Genomic DNA, 26,300 nt, shown 5'->3' with positions numbered 1-26,300 from the left:
GGAGGGAGGAGCAGCCTCAGCCAATGAGGAAACTTGGCTCGATAGCTCTGCTGTGTGATTAAGTTTGCCAGGCTCAATTAATCACTCTGCAGAGCTACTGAGACAAGACAAGCCTCTCTTCCTTCTAATAAATGGCTGAGGCTCCTCCCCCTCCTTGTGCCCCAGGAAAGGAAAGGAAGAGCTTCCTTTGCCAGTCCCCACCCCAAAGCTTCCTTTGCCAGTCCCCACCATCAGGAGCGCTACAAAGAATGCTTTTAAGACTATCAATGTTTTACTGAAGGTATGAGCTTTTTTGCCTTTCACAGAGAGAGAGAGAGAGAGAGAGAGAGAGAGAGAGAGAGAGTGAGTTTTGTTGGGCTTGTAACTGGGTTCCCCTCCTCTTTTTCACTGTACTCATGCCCTCCAGTCTTTCTCAATAGGAAAACATGTGAACTATTTAAAAGAGAAATATCAGCATTAGGCGGAGAGTGTTTTCCACCCCAGATTTACCCAGCAAATTTTCCTTATTTTTTTCTTTCACATTTTCCTTTGATTGGGGGTCTTGAATTTTGACTTCCCAGATAGTAGGCTGACACTGACCACTGTACATGGCTGTTTCTCTGTTCTTGTAGTTGTTTTGGGGGAGGAAGTTGTCTTTTTTTTTAGTTGCAGTCATTTTTTCTGGGGAAAATGATAGTTTTGTAGACAAGCACATAACCCTCAGTCTGTGCCATGGTGCCTTCACGTGTTCTTGACTAGTACTTGAAGCAACTTCTGTACAAATGCTCACAGTGCCCAGCTGCTTCATGTTCCTCTGGGTCTTAGGCTCAAAGCATTGACCATGAGATGTCTGTAATGAATGTCAATGGATCAAAAGTAGGTTTGCAGCTTACAGATGGGCACACCTGAACAGCACATATTCAAGACTGATACAGCACAGACATTGCCTGCAGTTTTTAATGCAATAATTCATAGCAAGAGGTGACATTTATCAGAGACTGTAAAACAAAACATTGCAAGCGGGCTAATATTTTAAGCGTGTTTTATTTTAAGCAAAAAAAATATCTTTAATTGTGTGTCTGTGCCCTTTATAAAATTTATATGTCGACTACCTGGCATTACATTTTATGATACACATGGCTCGGCCCGACAAGGTCTCATTTATGTCAAATCCGGCCCTCATAACAAATGAGTTCGACACCCCTGGTCAAGAGTGCCTCTTGCCATTTTGTCTGAATGCTGTTTTAACTTCTCGTTCAGCCAGCTCCTATCTCTCTGTAACAACTGAAGCAAAAGTCACCTTGATCCTATCTTACTATCAATAAAAGACTATTCTTTGAATGGCCTGGTGTTGATCACTTAACTGCTGGGGACTTGGCAAACATCTTCAAGCATTTCTAGCCTTATCTTCTACTTTATTTTAAATTTTTTGCTGGGAGATCAACCGACCTCTAATATATGGTTTAAAGGCTTCCTGTAAAATTGGAAATTCTGTCTTTGGAGTATCATTAAACTCAAATAAGTTGGTTTTTTTTATAAATTCCAAACTATCTGGTTGTAGAGTATAACAATAATATACATCTTCAAGTGCTGAGATATTCCAGAAGCAGGGCTGTCAAAGATCTTCTCTGTCCTCACATTAATTCAAATATATGAAAATCAAAAACAATCCCCAGTCTGCTTTCTGTCAGCAAGTATACAATAATAATAAGAAGATATTGGATTTATATCCCGCCCTCCACTCCGAAGAGTCTCAGAGCGGCTCACAATCTCCTTTACCTTCCTCCCCCACAACAGACACCCTGTGAGGTGGGTGGGGCTGGAGAGGGCTCTCACAGCAGCTGCCCTTTCAAGGACAACCTCTGCCAGAGCTATGGCTGACCCAAGGCCATTCCAGCAGGTGCAAGTGGAGGAGTGGGGAATCAAACCCGGTTCTCCCAGTCCGCACACTTAACCACTACACCAAACATAATTTGATGTTTCTGCACACACTATATTTTTGCATTCCCTCATAATCCCGCCCCCCTTTCTCTAAGAAGTGTGAAGCAGTATAGCCAAGAAAGAAAAAGTGGCCCAGGTTCATGCAAGCTGTCTGCAAGGGTATTTGAACATAGGTTCCCCCTTCAGCCCTGTTTTGACCCTCTAACTCAGGGGTGTCAAACATTTTTTTTATAAGAGACAGATCTGACATAAATGTCAATTTGTTGGGCCAGGTCATGCGCACCATAAAATGTAACACGAGATACCAGAGAGATAAACTTTATAAAGATTATTTCAGATGTCGAATGGCAACAGAAGCCTTGGTTGGATTAGGAAGAAGAAGAGATTGGTTTTATACCCTGCCCTTCACTACCCAAAGGAGTCTCAGAGCGGTTTATGATCTCCTCTCCCTTCTTCTCCCCCCAACAAACACCCTGTGAGGCAGGTGGGGCTGAGAGCTCTGACAGAAACTGCTCTTTCCAGAACTACCTGGGACAGAGTTACGAGTCATAAGTTATGACTGACCCAAGGTCACTCCAGCAGTTGCATGTGGAGGAGTGGGGAATCAACCCAGGTTCTCCCTGATAAGAGTCTGTGCACTTAACCACTACACCAGACAGGATTTCTGATATACAGAGGGGAAGTAGGTATGGGGATATCAGCATTGGTAATGAGACATAGGGTTGCCAGGTCTGACTCAAGAAATAGATGGGGGTGGAGCCAGGAGACTTTGAGGGGGTGGAGCCAGGAGCAGGGGTGTGACAAGCACAATTGAACTCCAAAGGGAATTCAGGCAATCACATTTAAAGGGACTTCATGCCTTTTAAATACCTTCCCTCCATTTAGAAATAATGAAGGATAGAGGCACCTTCTTCTGGGGCTCATAGAATTGGACCCCCTGGTCCAATCTTTTTGAAACTTGGAGGGTGTTTTGAGGAGAGTCACTGGATGTTATACTGAAAATTTGGTACCTCTACCTCAAAAAACCACAGATACCCACAGATCAATTCTCCATTATGCCCTATGGGGATTGGTCTCCATATGGTATAATGGAGTGCCCAGCAGACATTTCCCTCCCCCCCCACTTTCTAATAACCCTGAAGTGGGGGGAGGGCCTCCAACCCAGGGGATCTCCTGCCCCCACCTGGTAGGGTTGCCAAGTCCAATTCAAGAAATATCTGGGGACGTTGGGGGTGGAGCCAAAAGCAAGGTTGCGAAAGGCATAATTTATTTATTTATTATTTATTCCTTTAGGTCAAAAGAGATGTAAAATCTCTCAAGAAGTCTCTAAGGACTAACAATAAATTACAAACACAAAAGCTCAATGCAAGATACATTTACTTTAAGGCTAAGTAATAAAGTTATAAATACATTTAAAGCAATAAGCCTATTTTTACATGTTCACAATTTATGAAAATACATTGAAATCATTACTAATCATGAAGACCCCCTAATGCTTCTTTGGAGTAATTAACTAACTGCATGTATATTCTTTTTGAGCATTGGTTCCAGATTATGAAGTATTTTGATCACAGGAAGTTGATATCGAAACATGTAAATTCTACCTGGGAAACATGTTATCAAATATACTTCTTATTTGTCCTTGAGTCTTCACTACACTGCAAGATTGTTGTTTTGAGAATCTTTCAGCAATAACTTTGTTTCTCCACGAAGAGGTCTGTCCACACTGCTACACTACAGCAGCCCTTTTGGGTGGACTCTTCTTTTTGTTATAAACAATTTTATTAGTAACATATGGTAGTAGAACTATTTCTACAGCTTATAAAAAAAAAGCCTTAAGATGAAAGCATCATTCTACCCCACATCTTACTTTCCTCCCACCCCACCCCCCAATAATTGACCCCCGCCAGTGTTGTTTTTTAAAAAACAGATATTAAAGGTACCTTTAACTATCAAGAAAAAACAAAAATTGATTAAGAAAGAGAAAAAAAGAGAAAAAAAAACCCTTCAAAAGTTATATTCTTGTCTTAAAGGTCTTAATCTTCAAAAATTGTCCAGTGTCCTTTTATTTTCCACTCTTTTTCAACATATCTTCTGAATTTCTTCCACTCCCGATTAAAGAGTTCTAAATCGCAGTCTCTTAATTTTCTTGTTAGCTTATCCATTTCACTCCATGACATAACTTTTAAAGTCCAGTCCCATTTTTCTGGTATTTTTTCTTGCTTCCACAACTGCGCATACAATGTCCTAGCAGCTGAGAGCAAGTACCATATTAAAGTTCTATCTTCTTTTGGAAAATTCTCCATTTGTAAGCCCAGCAAAAATGTCTCTGCTTCTTTTTTAAATTCATATCCTAGGATCTTAGATATCTCTTGTTGAATCATCTGCCAAAACATTTTAGCTCTTTCACAAGTCCACCACATATGGTAGAAAGAGCCTTCATGCTTTTTACATTTCCAACACCTATCTGGCATCTTATTGTCCATCTTTGCTAATTTTTTTGGAGTCATGTACCATCTATACATCATCTTAAAACAGTTCTCTTTAATACTATGACATGTTGCGAGTTTCATAGAGTTTTTCCACAAATGTTCCCAAGATTCCATTTTTATTTCTTTATTTACATTAATTGCCCATTTTATCATTTGAGATTTCACTACTTCATCTTCTGTGGTCCATTGTAAAAGTAATTTGTACACTTTTGAAATTAATTTCTCATTATCTCCAAGCAGAACTCTTTCCATTTCTGTTTGCTCTTTCCTTATTCCTTCAGCTTTGATATCATTCTCCATCAAGCTTTTTATTTGTTGCATTTGAAACCAATCATATTTATAATTCAATTCTTCTGCAGTTTTCATTTCTATTTTCCCACTTTGTATTTTTAATAGTTGGTTGTATGATAGTTGTTTTTCCTTAACTGTTTTGGCCGTTAACTTTATCACTTCAGCCGGCACTATCCACAGAGGTCTTCTCTCATCGCCATATTTCTTGTACTTTATCCACAGGGTGGACTCTTCAAGTGACTCTGGTTTTTGTATGATTTGTACTGATTTCAATGTATTTTCATAAATTATGAGCATGTAAAAATAGATTTATTTCTTTAAATGCATTTATAACATTATTACTTAGCCTTAAAGTAAATGTATCTTGGCACTGAGCTTTTGTGAGTGTTTGTAGTTTACTGTTAGTCCTTAGAGGCCTCTTGAGAGATTTTACATCTCTTTTGAACACAGTTCTCTCTAGGTTCCCAATCTCCATGGGAGGGCTGGAGATCACTCAGAATTATAAATGCTCTCCAGATGGCAGAGATCAACTCCCCTTGTGTGTGTGTGGGGGGGGGAGTGAATGCCTTCACTTGGGTGGGTGGTAAGACAGCAAGGGTGGGGGGTACTCACCCAGAGCCTCTTTTAATGGACTATATATATAGGCTGCCAAGCTTCCGGGTGGGGTGGGAGTTCTCCTGCTTTGGGGGTCCCCAACCCGCTGGCCCACGGTGAGCTGGTGGGGGGATCCCCTCCCGATGTCACCAGTGTGATGATGTCACTTGTAACGAGTGATGTTATTGCACCCCATGCACATAGCGCGTGTGAAAAAAGTCTCCCACTAGAGGCTACAGGGGACTTGGTACACGCACACACACACACATATAAATAGATACAGGGGGGCGGGAAAGGGCAGGCACTGTGATGCAAGAAACAGGAAGTAGGAAGCAGCAGAAGGCCAGTTAGGACCCCTCCAGGAGACAGATAACAGCCAATGGGCTGTATGTGTGATACCCCTGTTGTCACCCAATACAGTTGACATGCATATCATTGGTAACACAACAACACTACATTTCAGTCGAATGTTGTGAAGGGTGACACTGGACTTCCACTTCACATACTAAGTAGGCCAGCTCTCACTGACAGGAATCTTGCAGCACAATGCATCCTGCCACATAATACCCCCACAGCCTGTCATAATAACAGGTATTTTGTTAATCATATATCATTATTACAAAATTGGATTTTGAGGGTACTGTTTGGGAGGCTAATTTGTAGCAGCGGTGCACCGTGAATTATTTTTGCACATTTAATATTTTGCAACTGGGGTTCTCAAAATATTATCTGAAATTAATGAGGAAAATTTAACCAGATATATTCCTTTGCTGACAGTTGAATCTCAAGCCAGTTACATCTATTATACCTCTATGACATTCAGTAAGTGCAGGCTGAACAAACTTTGGACTTAAGGCAGTGCATACAGTGTTATGTCAGTCCTTTAAGCCTAGCAAGCTGTAGCCATGCAGAGATCACTGGCTCTGGTTGGGATTTGAAGACCTACTTTTAGGCATAGCCTGAACTGGACTTTCCCCCTATAAATAACAGATCGCTGCCTTGGAAAAGCAGATCTCTCCACACACCCCTCCCTTTTCTAAAAGAACAAACTGGAAATTTGGAGGAAACTCTGGAAAAGCAGGTACCATCTTAATTAGCCAGTGGTTACCAGAAGACTTACAAAATCTTTCAGAATTGTTCTATATAAACTAAATGCATCATGCTTTGCTCATCGGTTCTCTATATCAAAGTAGACTTTGATGACAGATAGGAATTTCCTGCGGTTGAAGAATATTACAGTGAGAAGGTTAATAGCTGCCTCAATCAGGGCTCTGGAGAGGGAGAATATAAATTTTCTAAATAAATACGTTAAATCCACTACTACTAATGAGTAACACTATTGCTGTCACTGCTTCATTCAAAACTGCAAACCCTTGACCGGGTACAGTTAGGAAAATGTATCACAGCATAAACATGGGCGCTAGAAAAGGTTTTGGTTTATATACAAAGAGCCTGTAAATAACAACAAAATAGCCACTGTCAGGATTTCGTTTGCCTCTTGATACAAGAACTCCTTGGTGTTGGTTTCATGTCGTTTGGAAGTGCTCATTTTCTGATAAATGCAGAGCATTATGTTTTACATGGCAAGGACCCACAGCACAGAAGCTGAGATTCAAACTTATTCTGTGGCATTGGGCAGTACCAGAAGTCTGAGTTTCTGACCTTTACCACAATAGGTGTGGCGCAAAAAAAAAAAAAGAGAAAGCAAACACTATGAATTCAGCTAGTATAAAGAGACAATTGTGCAGGCCTCACATATGAGAAAAAGTGTAATTATGCAAATAATTATTGATCCCTCTGAAGCCTCTCATGCCCAAGCCCCACCAAAATGAAGTGAAGAGCACACACCGGAGAGACTGTGTTCCTGATGCAGTACACAATTACAGATGTGCACTCAGAAAGAAATACCCTTTCAGTTTGGGTATATGGCTCCATGAATAAAAATATGACACACCACGTGAATTATTAGATTTTTTAATTTAACGAAAAGTATGGTTCCAGTGTTTCAATGGTGACGATTTAAAAAGGAAAGGAAGGGGAGGGGTGAAAATTGTCCCGGATCCTCTTCTTTCTGGAAAATAAATTATAATAGATTAAAATAGTTTTAATGTGTATATTTATTTGCTGCCAAGTAATCACATCCACAAGTTGTTGTTAGCCGCCCTGAGCCGCCTAGGCGGGGAGGGCGGGATAGAAATAAAAGTTATTATTATTATTATTATATTATTAACTTTGTCAAGCATAGAAACTTAGTCTCCAGGATGATCAAGCAATGAGTAAAAAGGTGTATCCTGAGTGCTACGACTGAGAATCTTGTAAGTGCCATTGTAAGAAAGGTTATACCCATCTAAGTTCACTGAGGCTTCTGGGTTTAGAAAGGTGTAAGTCTGCTTTGAGGGTAATATGTCCAGGATCAGTTCCCTCCTAAGCTACTCACATTCAAAGACATGGAGGCAACACATTCTGAGAAGGTTCCCAGTTAGACTTGTTGGAAATATGTATCTGTTCTGTATGTCCTTTGCAATGTTCTAAAGTTCCAGTCATTATAGGGTTAACACTGTGACTGATTCCCTATTGTCTGCATGACCTGGGAAGAAGATACTGACTGCTGTCAATCAAGGTCTAGATGCGGGAAAACTTGTTTTGTTTGTTTGGTCAGTTAGTCAGGTGACTTCCTTTGTTCAGGCAGAGAGGTCAAGAAGGAGGAAGAAGTAGTCTGCATTAAGCATGTGGTTCTCAATGTGTTAGCATGTAGTTTTTTAGTGTTTTTTGTTTTATCTCCCAGTACCCTTTCACTGTAGAAATAAATGTTTTTGCTTTTTCATGTTAAATGCCTCTCAATGATTATTTGATCCAGTGATCCATCGCACTGTTTGAGATAAAGAAATAGAATTTCAAACAGAATTCCCTAACAAAATTGGTAGCAGGAAGTATGGTTTTTGCCATCAAGCATGAATTGTTTTTTGAACTCTAAATTATTTTTTAATCTGAATCGCATTTGAAAACATTTAGAAAGCAATAGAAAGCAAGCTGTAATGCTGTGCAGTCAAGCCTCAACTTTAAAACGTCTTTTTTTTCTCTTGCCATTACTGAGAGCATTCTGACTTAAATGAGCTTTGAATTCAGATTGTCTCGATCTGGAAATGCTGCTACTTTTGTCTAAAAGCCTCAGATGTGCTAGAAAGAGAATTTTTTGAGCTTTTTAACTCTTTTTCTGTGGATTACGCCAGAGACCTTGGAAGAGCCTTGCTGCAACCACATGCACACATTCAGCCGCCTTTTCTCTCCAGTGAGGAAGGAAGAATCTTCAACCCTGCCCTGCCTGACTGCTGTGAAAAATGTCAAACCCAGAGAGAGGAGCCACTGGATCTTCTGTTTCCACGTCTTCAAGAACAGCCACTGCAAATCTTGGTTTTAGTACCATGAGTAACCTACCAGTGATAGGATTTAGTACCCTGAAGTTAACTAAGAATAATTTCTCGTTCTGGCTCTTGCTCCTAACGCAAAGACTTGAGATTTATGGAGCTGAACGAGTTTTGTCTGAAAATCCCCCTGAGAATGAGCAAGAAAAATCAAATTTTAAAAGTCTAGATGGTTTTGCAAGAGCTCTCATTTTAGAATCTCTTGAGGCATATGAAATTTCTGAATTGCACACTCTTAAAACTGCAAAAGAAATGCTTGAATGCCTTAAACATAAATATAACAAAACTCCCATAAGCACAATTCATTATTTAAAGGGCAAAATATTTGGTTTTCAAGTGCAAGAAGGGAGAATGTGACTAAACATCTGAAGGAATTTATGTGCATGCAATCCAGACTACAGGAGCTTGGTGAACCTATTGCAGAAAGAGACTTAATCGCAACTATACTGAAAGCTCTACCCAGTACTTACAAGCCAATTAAGATAATTTTGAGACTGCAAAAATATTTGAGTCTGGAAGGCCTGTTAAATGCTATCGAGGAGGAAGCAGCCTCCAGATCTGGGGACAAGGATACTGAACAAAGGAATGTTAAAGCACATGTTTCAAATGAGGGAACACTAATGCCATCTCATGGCCATAGAAATAATAGCAGCCAGAAATTTTTAAAGCAGAAATTTTCCAAACCACATGGCCCAGGTGGGAACAAAGAAAGGAACAGAGAAAGTACCATGCATGTTAATAATGTGAATTTTATTGGTGAAAGAGGAAGATTTTTGTCGATATAAAAGCGTATTTGTTGATATAAAGGCATGTTTTCAGAGTTGGATGAAAGTCAGAGACCTAAAATGATAGGTGCCAACCAGAAACCCTTACAAGTTTGTGGTGTGGATGAGATCAAAATGAAATTGCTTACCACTGATGGAGATTTAATGCCAGTAAGACTGAAAAATGTAGCTTATGAACCTGAATCAATTGAGAATTTACTTTCAAGCCATATGCTTATAAGAAATAATTATGCCGTATATCTTGATAAAGGAGATGAAGGCGAAATTATTCAGAAGAATTCTGGAATTAGTTTTAAACTTGATGAAAGAAATGGAGCTTATTATATTATGGACTTAAGTGAAAGGTCAGATGCTGTTGATGTTGCGGAAAAGACTGTTTGCCAGACTGAAGGCAGAAAGTGTGACCATAGGAGATGTGTTTATGCTTGGCATGTAAAGTTAGCACACAGAAGCATGCAGAGTGTTGAGAAGTTGCTAAAGGATTGTGGACTTGATGTTGTGCATTGTGATAAATCCAAGGAAAGATGTGCTGTTTGTCTAAGAGCAAAGGGAACTGCACCTTGCTTCAGTGGAAAAGGAAGGTCTGCCAACTCTTCTTCCTTCTACAAACCCGATTTGCCCCTCCTACCATTCTTGAAGTTTCCTGCTGCAGTTGGATGGCAGGAGAGTTCTTTCTGCTTCCAGAAGTGCCCTCTATTTGTCTGGATCCAACCGCAAATTTGGGAAAAGGCCAACAGAAATATTTTAAATAACCAATCTTGTATCAGCAGGGGGTGGAAAGGATGCAACACCACACATTTCTTCTGATGAATAGAACAGAGTTTGTTTGTGGTACTCAAATCCAGTCTCCAACTGATGTCTCATTCAGCCAAGTTCAACATTCTGTCTGTCCCATCTCAATGACTCAGGCCCCTTGCATGAAGGAAAGCAATATGCAAGGAGTTGCTGTCTTGCCACAACTGGGTCCAACTAGGGGATGATGCCTCCCTGGGCAGAGAGGAACGGTTACTCCTGAAATGCTTAGCCTTTTGGCCTCTCACTGGAGTTCTTTAGTTATGCAAGGAATGAAAAGTTTTTCACCAAAGGAAGAAAAGATGTAGATGGCAACTCTGCTCCAAAATTGCTATGTGGATAAATTAAGACTTAGAAAGAGAATCTATCCTCCAGTGCTTTAGCCAAACATTTCTTCCGACTACCACATTTGCTGCTTGCACTGAAGCGCAGAACTGCATAGTGTCTTGTGCTGCATCGACTGCAAACTCTGCCGCTGTTGATTTTTAAAAGGGATCTCCTATACATCAGGGGATCAGTCTCTACATCCTGCAGTAGATTGTCAGTCCAAATCACAATCACTCCGGTAAAATTTGAGATAACCGTTGAAGCTCTAATTGCAAAGGAAGGTGCCTCAAGAGCTATTTCATTCTTTCTCTCTACCACATCTTTTAGCACATTGTCTCCATCTTTTGAAGGAACAGCACCTACAGGAGCGTCAACTAAGGAAACCTTGATATCTTCCATGGTCTCTTGTGGTACAGCATAATTTTTTTTTCAATGTCTGTTAAAAAAGCACTATTGCCCTGTAAAGACCACTCAGCTCTCAGGACTTCATCAAAAAATCAGGAAATCTAGACAGACAAAAGACTGTCTAGATGTTCTCTTAAAACCCCTTCCATTTAGCTTGGAAGAAGCTGATGAGCTGGGTTTTTCAGGAATATCCGGGGGGGGGGGGGGTTGTAGCAGGAACTCCTTTGTATATTAGGCCATACCCCCCTGATTTAGCCAATCCTCCTGGAGCTAACAGTACGCCCTGTACTAAAAGCCCTATAAGCTCTTGGAGGAATGGTTACATCAGGGGTGTGTGGTCTAATATGCAAAGGAGTTCCTGCTACAAGAAAAGCCCTGAGACTATCTATTTGATAATTGAGAGGAGATATACCGGTAACTTTCTTTAAAAGTTACTGGTAATGACTTTTGGAATAATCTGGATGACGTCTCTCCTGTGAATAAGAGGCCACCCCTGACCATTCTCCCTCCTCCAAATCAGAGCTTGCTGCCATAAAAACCTTTGCTGAGAAGGGCTCTTCCATGTCAGACTGAATCTGAGCCTACTATGCTTCATGGCATCTTTTATGGTCAGATCTGGTTATCCGACTCACAGAGCCCATAGTGAGAGATGAAGCTCCATCCTCTACTTCATAAGAAGAAGACTGCAGATTTATACCCTGCCCTTCTCTCCGAATCAGAGATTCAGAGTGGCTTACAATCTCCTATACCTTCTTCCCCCACAACAGACACCCTGTGAGGTGGGTGGGGCTGAGAGGGCTCTCACAGCAGCTGCCCTTTCAAGGACAACTCCTGCGATAGCTATGGCTAACCCAAGGCCATTCCAGCAGTTGTTGTATGATTGTTTTCTAAGGTTGTTTGTTTTCTACTGAGTGTTGTTTTAGGCCATTTTTTTTTCAAAATATAATTTTTATTTTTATACTATCAAATTACAAGAATAGAATTATCATTCGTATTTTTCATATTCATAAAAACAAAAATTACATAACACAAAAACACAACATAACAAGCAATGTATTACTTCTTAGTTTACAGGTTCAAGTTAACATATTCTCTTTATACAACTTAGCTTTAATATGTAGTAAAACGAGAAGGTAATATATTTTTTAGGCAATGTATTTTCCAGTTTCTCATTATTACTTACATATTCAAAAAAAGGGTACCATTTTTCTACATTGTTATTTTCTCTCGTAGGCACTTCTGCTACATGGATTTGTGTTGCCAATTTATCCATAGCTGCTGCTTCCCAAGCTTTCTCCCAACATTGCTGTATTGTGGGTACAGATGCTTTCTTCCAGTGCTGTGCTATATATATATACACACAGAGAGGTGGGGTTATCTGCCAATCGGCCAATAATTTAACAAAATAGATTCTATTCTACAGGGTATATTGCTGTTTAGTATTTTATTTATAATTCGTAGTATTTTATTCCAGTATCCTGCCACCAATGGGCAGTACCACCAGCAATGTTTGAATGTTCCCACTGTCTGGCAACCTTTCCAACAACGAGGACATAGCCTTTTTTTTTAGTTTTGAAGTTGTTGTGGAGTAAGGTACCATCTAGCATAAAGTTTGAAATGTAATATTCAGTACGTAAGTTCTATAAAGAGGTGAGGACCAAATCATTTTCCGTTCTTCTTATTTTATTGTTATCCCACAGTCTGTTGGCCATGCATTTTGTTTGCTAGTTGCTTTTGACCAGGTATTTTGATTTACCATAGTGTGTATTAATGTAATTAACCCTTTCATTCTTATAGTTTGTTTCTGAAGCTTAGATTCAAATGGAGTTAAAGTTTTATTCATTAGCTCTGCTACTTTGTTTTTCTGAATGATACAATAAAGTCGGTAGTGTTGAAACCAAGGTATTTGAAGGCTGTATTTTGTTTCTAGTTGGGCTTTACTTAACAATGCTCCTTGATTAATAATATCTCCAAATTTATATATTTTAGCTTCTCTTCAAATGTTAAAATATTTTTCTTTTCTTCCAGGTGTGAACCAACACTGTCCTAGAAAACTGGCGAGTGGAGAAGTCCCCGGAGCCAATACCATTCTGTGCTTGTCCCAAATTTGTAATGTATGTATTAAAAAAGGGTTCTTAATTGTAGTAAAGTGCCTATCCTTCACTTGGTTCCAAACAGATTCATGTAGCAAATCTCCATCTAGTGCAGAGGATTCTATATTTACCCGTAAGGTTTCAATAAAGGGTTTGGCATATAGAATTATAAATTTTAAATTAGCTGCCTTATAGTAGCTTTCCAAATTGGGTACTCTCAGACTTCCCAGTTGTGATGGTTGGGTCAGTAAGGAAATTCCAATTCTAGGTGGTTTGGGAGACCACAGAAATTTAGAAAAAAAAAATGTAACTCTGCTGCAGGAACAGATTCAGGTAAGTTTTGAAATATATACAGGTATTTTGGGAGTATGAAGGTTTTCAGAAGATCAATCTTCTCTAAAACTGGAGAGCCAGTTTGGTGTAGTGGTTAAGTGTGCGGACGCTTATCTGGGAGAACCGGGTTTGATTCCCCACTCCTCCACTTGCACCTGCCAGCATGGCCTTGGGTCAGCCATAGCTCTGGCAGAGGTTGTCCTTGAAAGGGCAGCTGCTGTGAGAGCCCTCTCCAGCCCCACCCACCTCACAGGGTGTTTGTTGTGGGGGAGGAAGGTAAAGGAGATTGTGAGCCGCTCTGAGACTCTTTGAAGTGGAGGGCGGGATATAAATCCAATATCATCATCATCATCTTCTTCTTTTTCTTCTTCTTCTAAAAAGAAGTTCAATTTGGCCCACTGATTAAGTTTTTGCTTTACTGAATCATCAACAGATTTGTAGTTAGCTAAATATAGTTCTTTTAAGTCTAAAGGAATCAAAACGCCTAATTGGCGTAACGTTTTGATGACCCATTTAAATGAAAAATTAAGTGATATTTTAGTCGATTCTTCTGCAGGTAAGTATATTGGGTATATTTCTGATTTTGCGTAATTAACAATAAAAGCTGAAATGTTACTAAATTTATTGATTTCTTCCATTAAATATGTTAAAGATTGGTATAGGTGTGATAGGTAAAAATAGCATTGTCGGCAAAAAGACTTGGCTTATAATTTACCTTATTTATATTTATACCTGTTATAGAATCATTATTCCTAATTGCATAAACCAATGGCTCTATAGATATCGCAAATAAAGCGGGAGATAGTGGGCATTCCTGTCTGGTCCGCCTATATAGTGTTAGAGGGCCTGAGGCCCTACCATTAATCCTAATATGTGCTATTGGTTGTGCATATATTGCAGATATAGAATTGAGAAATAAAGGGTCAAATCCCATATGTTTTAAGATAGTTTGGAGGTAAGGGCTCTCCGCCCTGTCAAAGGCCTTTTCGGCATCTACCGCCAGGATTACAGACTCTGTTTTAGATTCTTTTCCAAAGTTAATAATATTTAAGGTTTTCCTAATATTGTCGGTGAGTGATTGAGTTAAGCGGGTTGGTAAAATGGAAGAAAAAATTTAAAATCATGATTGTAAAATGAGATTGGGCAAAATGAAGAGGTTAGCGAGGTATCTTTGCCAGGTTTTGGGATAAATGTTATGTTAGCTTCATACCATGTTTTTGGCGTCGCTCTTGTGACCATAATATTATTACAGGTGGTTAACAATAGTTCTAGTATTACCTATTTAAATTTTTTGTAGAATTCTACAGGCATTCCATTATTACCTGGTGCCTTGTTATTTTTCAAATTATTAATAACCTCAGACATCTCCTGGTGTGTAATGGGATTTTCCATAAAATTTTGATGTGAAATTTTCAGATTAAAATTAATTGCCTCTAAATATTTTGAAATCCGTGCTGGATTGGAGTGTTCTGATTAGTATAATTTTTGATAGTATTTATGAAATACTTGTGCGATTTCTGACGTATTTGTACAAAGTTTTCTTTTTTCATCCTTTATGGAATGAACCAAATGGAATGCTATGTGTTGTGTATTCCTGTGTTTTAATATTTTTGTGGATTTGGCAGTCTTTGTAAAGTATTTTTGTTTTAATAACATTAGCTTCCTTTGTATATTGTTGGTTTCTAACAGGTCTAATTTTTTTCCTTTCTTGTTCTAGCTTCTGCAATGTTTTCCTGCCTCCATGCTTTGCATATTTTGGCTCCAGGGATTTTATATTATGTAGAAGTTGCTGTTTAATTTCTACTCTTTGTTTTTTACAGAATGAAGCTAAAGAAATGTTTTTCTCTAAGGACTGCTTTGAATGCATCCCATACGGTTTCCTGAGGAACTTCTCCATGCATGTTAATTTTAAAATACTCTTCTATACTTGCTTTTATTTCTGTTTTAAATGTCTCGTTTTGCAGTAAAAGTTTATTCAACTTCCAATTGACTTGCCTCTTATTTGTATGTTGTGTAATTAATGAACACGATACCCAGGAGCGGTCCGAAATCACGTTAGGGCCCATGTCTGAATTTTGTATTCCCTTTGTCAGTGATCTTGAGACTATAATTTAGTTAATTCTAGTGTCAATGTCATGCCTGGCAAAGTAGTAGGAGTATTGTCTAGTACCTGGATTGATAAAACGCCAAGTGTCTACTAGATTGTAATGTGCTAAAAGAGATGTCAGCTCAATGGTCTTCCCCCACTCTCCAAAAATCCGTGGTTATTGGGGGCTCTGGGGGGGGGCTATTTTTTGAGGTAGAGGCACCAATTTTTTAGTATAGCATCTAGTGCCTCTCCCCAAAATAACCCCCAAAGTTTCAAAATGATTGGAGCAGAGGGTCCAATTCTATGAGCCCCAAAAGATGGTGCCCCTATCCTTAATTATTTCCTTTGGAAGAAAGGCATTTAAAAAGGTGTGCTGTCCCTTTAAATGTAATGGCCAGGACTCCCTTGGAGTTCAATTATGCTTGTCACACCCTTGTTCCTGGCTCCACCCCCAATGTCTCCTGGCTCCATCCTCAAAGTCTCCTGGCTCCGCCCCCAAAGTCCCCAGATTTTTCTTTAATCGGACTTGGCAACCCTACCACCCATAATTATGTCTCCTTTATGAAAGTCCTCTAATTGCTGTAGAGCATGTTCAATAAAGGTTTTTCGTTCTACATTTGGAGCATACATGGAAACTATAGCGACAGCTGTTCCATCTAATTCCCCTTTCACAAAAATAAATCTTTCTTTTGGATCTACTTTAATCTGATGCGACTTGAAGGAGACCGATTTTGAAATTAAAAGCCACTCCCTTGGATTCTGAAGATCCTACGGCTTGGAAACACTGAGTAAACCATGATGATTTGAATATGTTCTTTCCATTTTACTTTAGATGTGTTTCTTGCAAACATAGCATATTTACCTTCTCTTTAATCATAGCATCTAAAACCCTTCTACGTTTTATCAGATTTCCCAGTCCTCTATAATTCCAATTATATATATTATACATGTGAAACATGTTATATCAGTATGAAGTAGCACTGCGTATATAAACATATATCAAACAAAATAAAACTTTCAACTATTCTTAACAATACCTGCTTTGAGTCGCTTAGGGCTCTTTAGCTTGGAGAAACGTCGACTGTGGGGTGGCGTGATAGAGGTTTACAAGATTATGCATGGGATGGAGAAAGCAGAGAAAGAAGTCCTTTTCTCCCTTTCTCACAATACAAGAACTCGTGGGCATTCGATGAAATTGCTGAGCAGAAAGGTTAAAACGGATAAAAGGAAGTACTTCTTCACCCAAAGGGTGATTAACATGTGGAATTCACTGCCACAGGAGGTGGTGGCGGCCACAAGCATGGCCACCTTCAAGAGGGGGTTAGATAAAAATATGGAGCAGAGGTCCATCAGTGGCTATTAGCCACAGTATGTGTGTGTGTGTGTGTATATATATATATATATATATATATATATATATATATATATATTTTGGCCACTGTGTGACACAGAATGTTGGACTGGATGGGCCATTGGCCTGATCTAACATGGCTTCTCTTATGTTCTTAAACTTGTTAAACAACCAATACCCACTAAAGCAGGGGTCCTCAAACTACGGCCCGCGGGCCAGATGCGGCCCGCTGAGGACGTTTATGCGGCCCGCCGGGTTATGGCAAAAACAGACCGGAAGTGACGTTGGACCTAAACTCGCGTTAGCAACGCACACTTCCGGCACTGGGCTGAGGCGGCGGAGACAGAGTGTGAGGTGATACCGAGGTGAGGTGAGTTCCCAGGCCGGGGTGTGTGGTGTGGGGAAGGGAGAGAGATGCAGAAGACGGAGAACTGACGGCCCGCGGCCTTGTACAGTAACGGCAGTCCGGCCCTCCAACAGTCTGAGGGACAGTGAACTGGCCCCCTATTTAAAAAGTTTGAGGACCCCTGCACTAAAGGGTTCTTTCAGGTTTTCACCCTTATCAAGGGTAAGAAGCAACCCCCACTCCCCCCCCCCACAAATTTTGCTCCTTGGCCTGACGTTTCTAAACTTAGGAGGGATTTTCCTTATATAATATATAACACCCCTCTCAACCCCTCTTACAGCACAATCCAGACCGGGGTGGGGGGGGGTGGGGCTTGAAAGTGGAACCGGACTTACTGCTACGCCGGCGGTAGGGAGACATACACTGGTGTATCCTCTGCGCCGGCAGAAATGGGCCATGCACCACTCTCCAGCCGCTGCAGTGTGCTGCCGCCCAGACTGATGGCGGCACGCTGCCCCGCCGCACTTGGAGCGCAGCAGAGGCGCAGGGCGGCACTTCGGCACAGGAGGGGGCTGACCCAGGGGCGTGGCTTCTGCTGGTCGGGTTCCAAAGACTTTTCAGTGTGGGAATGTCCCCCCGCCAGGCGCAAACTTACGCTATGCAAAATGCTGGCGTACCCCATAGGCACTAGTGGAAGCACAAGGCACACACTGGTGGCGCCGGCGCAGCAGCACACAAACCCGTTTGGGAGCCATGTTATCGCTCCACCAATCCCCTCCCCCTCTAGGCTGGCCATGGTCCTCCTTCCCACACCCAATCAGTGCTCCCCCTACAAAGGTTTCGAGTCCTGCCTCACACAACTCCCCAGGGAGGGCAGGATGTATGGCCCAGCACTCTGCTCTGGAGGGCCATGCTGTGCGGACCTAGCGCGAGGAGGTGTGCACTTGCTGGAGGGAGTGGCACAGAGAAAGATGTTAGTAAAGTTTGAGCAGCTGGACTTGTGGGGGAGGTGAGCAAAGTTTGGGCCGCCTGTTTAACTACTTTTGCTCCCCAGTTCTAACAGGTCTTGCTTCCAGAGCCCCCCACATGGACGAGTAAGTCCCGCATGGACGAGTAAGTCCAGCGCGATTGCAACTTCGGCTGGCCGTCCATGCCACTGGCTCCCCCCACCCCGTGTCTTGGTCATCCCCGTGCCGGGGCAAAGGGGGTGCGACATGTGTACCGGCTTTCCGCAGCCCAGCCAGCAACTCGCCATCTAGGGCAAGTCCTGCTGCTCGCACCAGCCCCTGCTGTGGCTGCCGTGACTGCGGGCTCCCATTTGAGTCAGCTGGCCTGTTATGCAGGACACCTGGAATTGTGTGGGATGGCCCCATCAGAGGCAGCCGGGATGCTAGCCCTGCTCCCCACAGGCTCACCCAGGTGGGGTGTCCTATGCCTGCAGCTGGCAAGGCTACCCCCCGTCTCTCTGTCTTTCAGATGTGTGCACTGCACTGCAGCCTCAGCAGCCGCTGGAGCACAGCCGGCCGGACCCATCAGCCCCGCAGCTGTTGGTGCTTCCTTCGGCAACGGCATCTCGGACTGCGAGAGCCAGGAACCTCCACAAGTGAACTTGCTCTCCCTGCTTGCAGATCAATAAACTTAGCCAAGCACGGCCATCTCGTCTCCTGTGTCTTTTACTTCTCCCACCTCACCCTGGCCCCCTGTATCCCCCATGCACTCTGCTTATGGCCGTCCCAAGGGCAAGGCTCTGTGGCCGGGGGGGACTCTCGGGGCACCCACTTAGTGCAGTTGTGTGGGAGATGCAGTGAGCGACAGCAGAGGAGGGCAGGGGCTGACAAGCGGCGAGGCAGACACTTGTCTGGGGCTGCACTATGTGTCCACGCCACCTGGGTCTGTGATGCCGCTGACAGGGGGGCTGAGAGCGGGGTGGGTGCCCACAGGAAAGGGGGAGACCCAGGGAGTACACTTGGCTGACCAAAAATAATGGCAGCTGAATGCCAGGCTCAATAAAGAGGGAAGCTGGGTGTGTGAGCAGACCTGCCGGAGGGCGGTCTTGAACCCACAGGCCCAGCATAATGAGGTGGGGGAGTAGCTCACTAAGCCAAGCCACCTCCGCTGTGTTCTGAGGTGGCTTACAGCTGCTATATGCCGGGGGTGGGGTTGTTCTTGGCTGCGAGTGTCGGCATGATCGGTTCCTCCCGGCCCCCTTAGGAGTGGCCTCGGTGGGGCCACGAGCAGGGGGCTGCCGTGGGGGCTTCTGGATATGCAAATGAGATAAACCTGTGGACTTGAAGGTGCGCCTGCTCAGCCCAGGGAGTGCACGGGGAGATGTGACTGGCGGCTCTTGCCCCCGTTGGCCGCTGTTTGCCGAGAGGCGGCTTCAGCTGGGAGTTGAGTCTGTGGCCACTCACACCTCACAGAACGCCTGCCATGGTGCCCTGCCTGACAGTCCCACGGCCGCGGCATGCGGGAACCCTGCCCTTCCCCGGAATTATCTCAAGATGAATCATTGCTCTTGTGAGCCTCATAAGCCCAGACTGGCACGGGCAGAGGTGAGAAATTTAAAGCCAGGTTCAGAAATCACTGCCATAGCAACACCGGAAATAGAAAGAGGAACAAGCAGAATGCCCTTGAACAAGAAACGCAAGCCGTGAAAGGATTTGTACGATACCTACTTGTGCAATAAGGCCCACCAGCCTCTGGATTTTCACACTTGTCCAGAGCATAGTTAAACATTTCTTAGCTATCTGTTTTCTCATCTGTGACTCCCATCATAGGAACAAGACAATAAATACACATCAGGGGAGGAGGAGACATAGGAGTATTATACAGAAAACCTTTTAATTATATTTGAATTGTTGATCGATGACATTTTTGTCCTGCATTTTCTCAGGGAATAGGGTTGCCAAGTCCAATTCAAGAAATATCTGGGGACTTTGGGGGTGGAACTAGGAGACACTGGGGGTGGAGCAAGGTTGTGACAAGCATAATTGAACTCCAAAGGGAGTTCTGGCCATCATATTTAAAGGGACTGCACACCTTTTAAAAGTTTTCCCTCTACTGGAAAGAATGAAAGATAGCGGCACCTTCTTTTGGGGCTTATAAAATTGGACCCCCTGATCCAATCCTTTTGAAATGGAAGGTGTTTTGAGGAGAGGCATTGGATGCTGTGCTGCACATTTGATGCCTCTACCTCAAAAAACAGCCCCCCTCCCAGAGCCCCAGATACCCGCTGATCAATTCTCCATTAACCCTATGGAATTGGTCTCCATAAGGAATAATGGAGTGCCCAGCAGACACCCCCCTGCCCGCTTTCTGATAACCCTGAAGCGATGGGAGGGCCTCCAAACTGTGGGATCCCCTGTCCCCACCTGGGGATTGGTAACCCTGTCAGGGAAGGGGAAAATGTTCTTACCTCCTCCGTTTTGTCTCAATAACCTTGTGAGGTAGGTTAGACGGAGAATGACTGGCCTGAGGTAATCCAATGAGCTTTGTGACTGAGCGAGGATCTGAACCCAGGTTTCCCTAATTCTGATCTAACATTGTAAGAACAAGATTACACTTGCATTTCCTAGAGCTTTCCTGTATTTTGAAACCTCCTTACTCTGGAACAGTGTTTTTCAAACTTTCAGGACACCTTTCTACATGGACTAGTTAAAAAAACAACAAAACATTGTGCACTCTAGAACATTCTAGGACATGTTTTAGTATGCACAGGCAGAATCATGGACAGGTCTGTTAGGCATCACTGCTGTCATTTGTGATCTAAGTATCACCTTGGGAACACTCTCCTGTGGCTATGTTCTGCAGGTCAAGATTGGTAGTTGTGGGGAAACTATATTGCAGGAACACTTTGTTGTGTCAATCCACTAAGCCCCACCGAAACAAATCCATTTGTAACATCAGTTTTCCCAAAACTGAAAAGCCAGGTTTTCAACTGGGAAAAGAAAACAGGCACGGTACTATCCATTATTCAAATAATTTCTGTCGGTGTAAGAATATGCGTCCTCGTTATCTAGAAGTTTGCAGCTTGTGATCTTCCGGATTACTACACTAACAGGAATAAGCAGAAGACCACAATGCCCTTTTCCTCTCCACACACAGCATCGCAAAGGATTAAATAAAATGATTTATGGTGCAATCCTATGCAGAATGACTCCTGTCAGCTTGTGTTCATTGTAGTAAACTCTGTTATTTTGAAATGTTTATTTACTGTCAACTAATTCCATAAATCTTTGCTTTACTAACACCAGTGCCATTGTAGAATGTAGAGGGGAAGGAAGGGGGGTGATTTATGTGCCAGAGGCCAGCAAGGTCTTTGAAGTGCAAAACATCCAGCTGCTTCTCAGGCGCCTGCTGGAGCCGGGCAAGGACACCATCAGGGGGAAGACACCGCCTGCCCAGGCTGGAGATTAGGAGTGTGTGAAATGGTTGCTTTATTATGAGAAGTGATTTAAATCCCCTAGTCTTTGATGTATGCCCATAAATGCCAATGCTTTTGCCTTACATGTTATCAGTATCAATAGACCTGTGTAGAGAGTAACATTGTTGTAATCAATAAATGGGAACTTAAGTTTTAGAAAAGAAACAAGTCTCCTCGTTCTTGAAACTCCAATGAACCCTTTGCCGACAACTCCAGCCTAAACCAACTGAAATGAATGGCCTTTAGACTGCAGTAGACTGCTTCTTCTAGCCTGCAGGAAGCCCCTATTATATTGGGGAGCATCCACGCAACATATCTGAATTATTATTACTATTATTGTAGCAGGAAAAGTCCTGTGTTGTCCAATTAATAGTAAATCATACTCACAAACGAGGTCTGAGGCAGGGTCAGGAAAACAGCTTCTTTATTTAACGTGCATAAGCGCTCTATACACGGGCTTCAGAGAGAGTATGGACTCTGAGCTCTGAGCAATGATTACAGTTACCTGCCGTCCTTTATTGGGTGTCCCCACCCACGCACTATCTAAAACACCCATGTTCTCCTTCTTGTGGGAAGGTGCCCACGTCATACTTTTGCCACACTCCGGGTTGTTTTTCAGCTTTCTGGGCCCCTGTTAGGGCTTCTGTTTATCCCTTGTTCCCTTTTCTAGAAATATTTCACCCACACACACACATCTTCTTGCTCCATTTCCAGCACCTGCCGCGGTTCCTTCTAGGCTTCTTTCTACTGCTTTCACCCTGTGGTTTAGAAAGGTCAATGACCTTTTGCAGTTCCCTTTTCCCTCAGCCAGCAAAAGTCTTTTGCTTAAAACTGTTCTAGAAGATTATTTTCTAAAAACACTGTTATTTAATTCTAGCATCACCAAGCCATATATATTGATTAGGTATTGGTATTGATTCTTGTTCTTATCGATCCACCGCTATATTATTATTATTTTTTAAAAAATACTAAATTTCAGAAACATGCTGAATTTTTAATGATAACAAAACAACATCTAAGTTTGCCTTCAGGTCAGAAAGTTAGTGGAAGATCAGACAAGCCTCACCGGCTGCAATCCTAAGAATCCTCTCCTGGGAGTCAGCGCCACTAAATAAATTGGGACTTACTTCTCAGTAGACCCGTTGCTAAGGATTGCTTCCTTAGCAACAGAACAAGTTGCCCCCAAAGCAAAAGTAATCATTCAGCACTCTTCTGTTTCAAAGGAGGAACATGTACGGTTAAGGGTCCTCAACCGCAGCTAAGTCCTTACTATTGAAACCAATCTGGATTCCTATTGAAATACAAGGTGAAGAATACCATCATGGCAGGTCCTATGAATAACAGACAATGGAATGCCAGACATGGTAACAAAGATCACAACAAACTTTTAATGGTTTTAATAAAAATTATAATAGCTGTGATGAATCATGAAAAAAAAATGTGCCAGTCATAGTTCAGTGAGGTGGAAAACCAGGCGAAAGACAAGCATTTTTGACAAATATTGCCAAGGTAGACAAGTGTTGGTACAAATGCCAAAGAGTGGCACAGTTGAGCTATCAGAACTCTGTCGGCTCCCACTACGTCTGGCCAAGTACAGTCCTCTCTTTCCTCTGCTTTTTTATTTGCCACATCAACATCTTCCCTGGTTGATGTTGTAGTTTTACTGGTGCTAAGGCCAAAAAGACTGTCGCCCCTCATATCTGAAGAACTGATGACGTTTATGTTCTAATACATGTTGGCCTTTAAGGTGCCACTGGACCTCTGTTTTATTTCATCTACTTTTGGAATAGTCTCACAGGCTGAGGCAGTGGGCAGCAGGGAATGCATGACTGAATGTTCCAACGTACAGATAAATAATGAAATTCCTGCATTCGTATAATGTCAACGTACAAGGAAATGCTGGCAAGAACTTTCAGAACACCAAACCGAGACAAGTGGGAGTGGGCAATAATAATTCAACAGAAGTGCAAGAAATTAGATCACAGCAAGCAACAAAACATGCAGCTGTGGAATGGTGGCTCTTGAACACATGAAATTGCCTTATCACTGGGTCACCACATCCATCACTGTCTACCTTTACTGGCAGACCTCATCAAGGACTTTGGTAGAGAACAGTCTGCCTGATAACTGACTACAAGAGATCTTGACTGAAGATACCATTGACTGAACTTGCAGCCTTCAGCATGCAAAACATAAACTTTTACCAATGAGCCACAGTTCCTCTATATCCTCCTGCTCCATCAGAATTTTCTTGAGGAAAATGTGAACCACGTACTTCTCAAGACTCCATAACAGCAATGAAATCAAGGTTATTAATTTCAAGGAGAAGAAACGAAGAATTGCTCCTTTCCTGCCACGGTCTGCATATCCACTGACAGATGGCTTTTTGGGGGGAAATAGATCATGAATCACAACTGCTCCCAGGAGAAGCTGGGTTAGATCCAGACTAAACTGGCAATTTCTGCTGATTTCCCCTTCCTACTGTAGCTTTTCCCAACCCCACTTTCCTTAGAGTCCCCTATCCCCCAGGACAGCATTTCTGACGTTCAGTGAGCTGTTGGGAGAGGGGGGCGGGGAGAAAGTGCTATTCACCCAACTGGAAAAATTAAGTTGGATCCAACTCAATGCACATCATGCAAATAGCGCTGGACCTTGTAAAGAACAAAGCCAAAGCCCTCATTCTGCCTTCTCCTTTGTGGGAATTGCTGTATGCTGAAACCACTGATTCTAAGGTGATTTTAAGATACAATTTCATCCCCTCTCCCAATGGGCACCAGGCTGACACTACACGTTCCTCACTCTCTCTAGTTTTCCATCCCGCCCACAAATTTGTTATTCCCCTATCTGATGCGGCTCTACCCTGACATATCTGGATGGAGTTTTAGAAGCTCTGTTCAAGGCACGCCGTGCTTTCTGTCGTTACAAGCACTGCAACAACCATAAAAAGGCAGACCTACTGTAGAGCGGCTGGCTCACTGTCTGTGTTCAAGGCAGAGCTGAGATTTGAACGGATACCCTTCCGTTTCATAGTTTAAGCTGGTATCACATAGCAAGTCTATCGTATTAAGACTAGAGCCTGTACGTTTACCTGGCATCTTTAAAAAAAATAAAATAAAATCCAAAACATCCTCCCGGTCTTTTAACAGCACCATCACTGAAAACATTTTCAAGAGGCTCTTAATATGCAGCAATGGGAAACAGCTTCACTGGCTGGTTTTCCACTCATCAGCCAGCTTTTGAGAGCTGCTTGACTGGCAGAATGTCAACCAGTGGTGCTGAAGAAGAAGAAGAAGATGAAGAAGAAGATATTGGATTTATATCCTGCCCTCTACTCCGAAGAGTGGCTCACAATCTCCTTTACCTTCCTCCCCCACCCTATGAGGTGGGTGGGGCTGGAGAGGGCTCTCCCAGCAGCTGCCCTTTCAAGGACAACCTCTGCCAGAGCTATGGCTGACCCAAGGCCATTCCAGCAGGTGCAAGTGGAGGAGTGGGGAATCAAACCCGGTTCTCCCAGATAAAAGTCCGCACAATTAACCACTACACCAAACTGGCTCTACACCACTCAGAGTCTCAGAGCAGCTCACAATCTCCTTTACCCTCCTCCCCCACAACAGACACCCTGTGAGGTGGGTGGGGTTGAGAGGGCTCTCCCAGCAGCTGCCCTTTTAAGGACAGAGTCTCAGGGCGGCTCACAATCTTCCTTTCCCTTCCTCCCTCACAACAGACACCCTGTGAGGTGGGTGGGGCTGGAGAGGGCTCTCACAGCAGCTGCCCTTTCAAGGACAACTCCCAGGTGAGCTATGGCTGACCCAAGGCCATTCCAGCAGGTGCAAGTGGAGGAGTGGGGAATCCAACCCGGTTCTCCCAGATAAGAGTCCGTGCACTTAACCACTACACCAAACTGGCTCTCTGCTGACTGCCCCAGAGCTTCCCCTGCCAAACTTCCCCTTGCCCCTCAGTTCTTAAGAGCTGCACACAACCGAGAACATTTCAAGGCCACCCCTGATCTCAGCATCTAATGAGAAAGAGCTGCATGCATCTGCTGGATGCCCACCTCACTCAGCTTTGGAGCGCTGGGCAGAATTTCAACAGGTGGAGCTGCTGTGGACCTGCTCCAGCCCCCCTCCGCGGGTGCTCCCCCGGCGCCCCTTACCCGCAAAGTTCTTGGTGAAGACCAGCGTGACGAGGAGGATGGGGATGAGGACGGTGCCGATGGTGACCACGCGGTCGAAGGGCAGCTCCAGCTTGAGCTGCAGCAGCAGCGCCGCCAGCGAGCCGGCCTTGTCGTCCTGCGGCCCGGGCAGGATCAGCTCCTTGAGTTTCTCGCCAGCCAGCAGCGCCGTTGCCATGTCGGGATGGTGGTCGACGAGGTGTTGCATAAGCGTCTGCGGGGGCGGCTTTCGCTCAGCGCGGCAGCCGGGGGAAGCAGGGCCCTCGTCGCCTTGGCCCCGCAGCGGGCCCGACTCCTAGTCCCGGGCGGCCTGCGGGAGGAGGAGAACAAACAGCGGGCAGCGAGGAAGGCGGACACGTGCGGGCCCCGCTGGCTGGCTGCGGCGGCGGCGGCACCATCTTCCTTCGCGAGGCCACCGTCCCTGGTGAGACTGCGGCACTGCTGGCGGGAGGTCGCCCTCCTCGGC

The 26,300-nt window shown here is 43.3% G+C and overlaps 1 protein-coding gene across 1 annotated transcript in view; it reads right to left on the bottom strand.

Annotated features, from left to right (window-relative positions):
- PANX2 (pannexin 2) overlaps window positions 1-26,066 on the bottom strand; it is a 39,244-nt gene extending 13,178 nt beyond the window's left edge. Inside the window, exon 1 of the mRNA XM_060244792.1 lies at window positions 25,817-26,066. Coding sequence (XP_060100775.1) covers window positions 25,817-26,042 — 226 coding nt within the window. The 5' untranslated portion in view covers window positions 26,043-26,066. The remainder of the gene's footprint in view (window positions 1-25,816) is intronic.
- Between the last annotated feature and the right edge of the window lie 234 nt (window positions 26,067-26,300).

Source organism: Heteronotia binoei, chromosome 8 (assembly GCF_032191835.1).
Source record: "Heteronotia binoei isolate CCM8104 ecotype False Entrance Well chromosome 8, APGP_CSIRO_Hbin_v1, whole genome shotgun sequence".
Lineage (NCBI taxonomy): Eukaryota > Metazoa > Chordata > Lepidosauria > Squamata > Gekkonidae > Heteronotia > Heteronotia binoei.
Note: the sequence above shows the minus strand (reverse complement) of the source record. Positions and strands in the feature narration are given on the sequence as shown.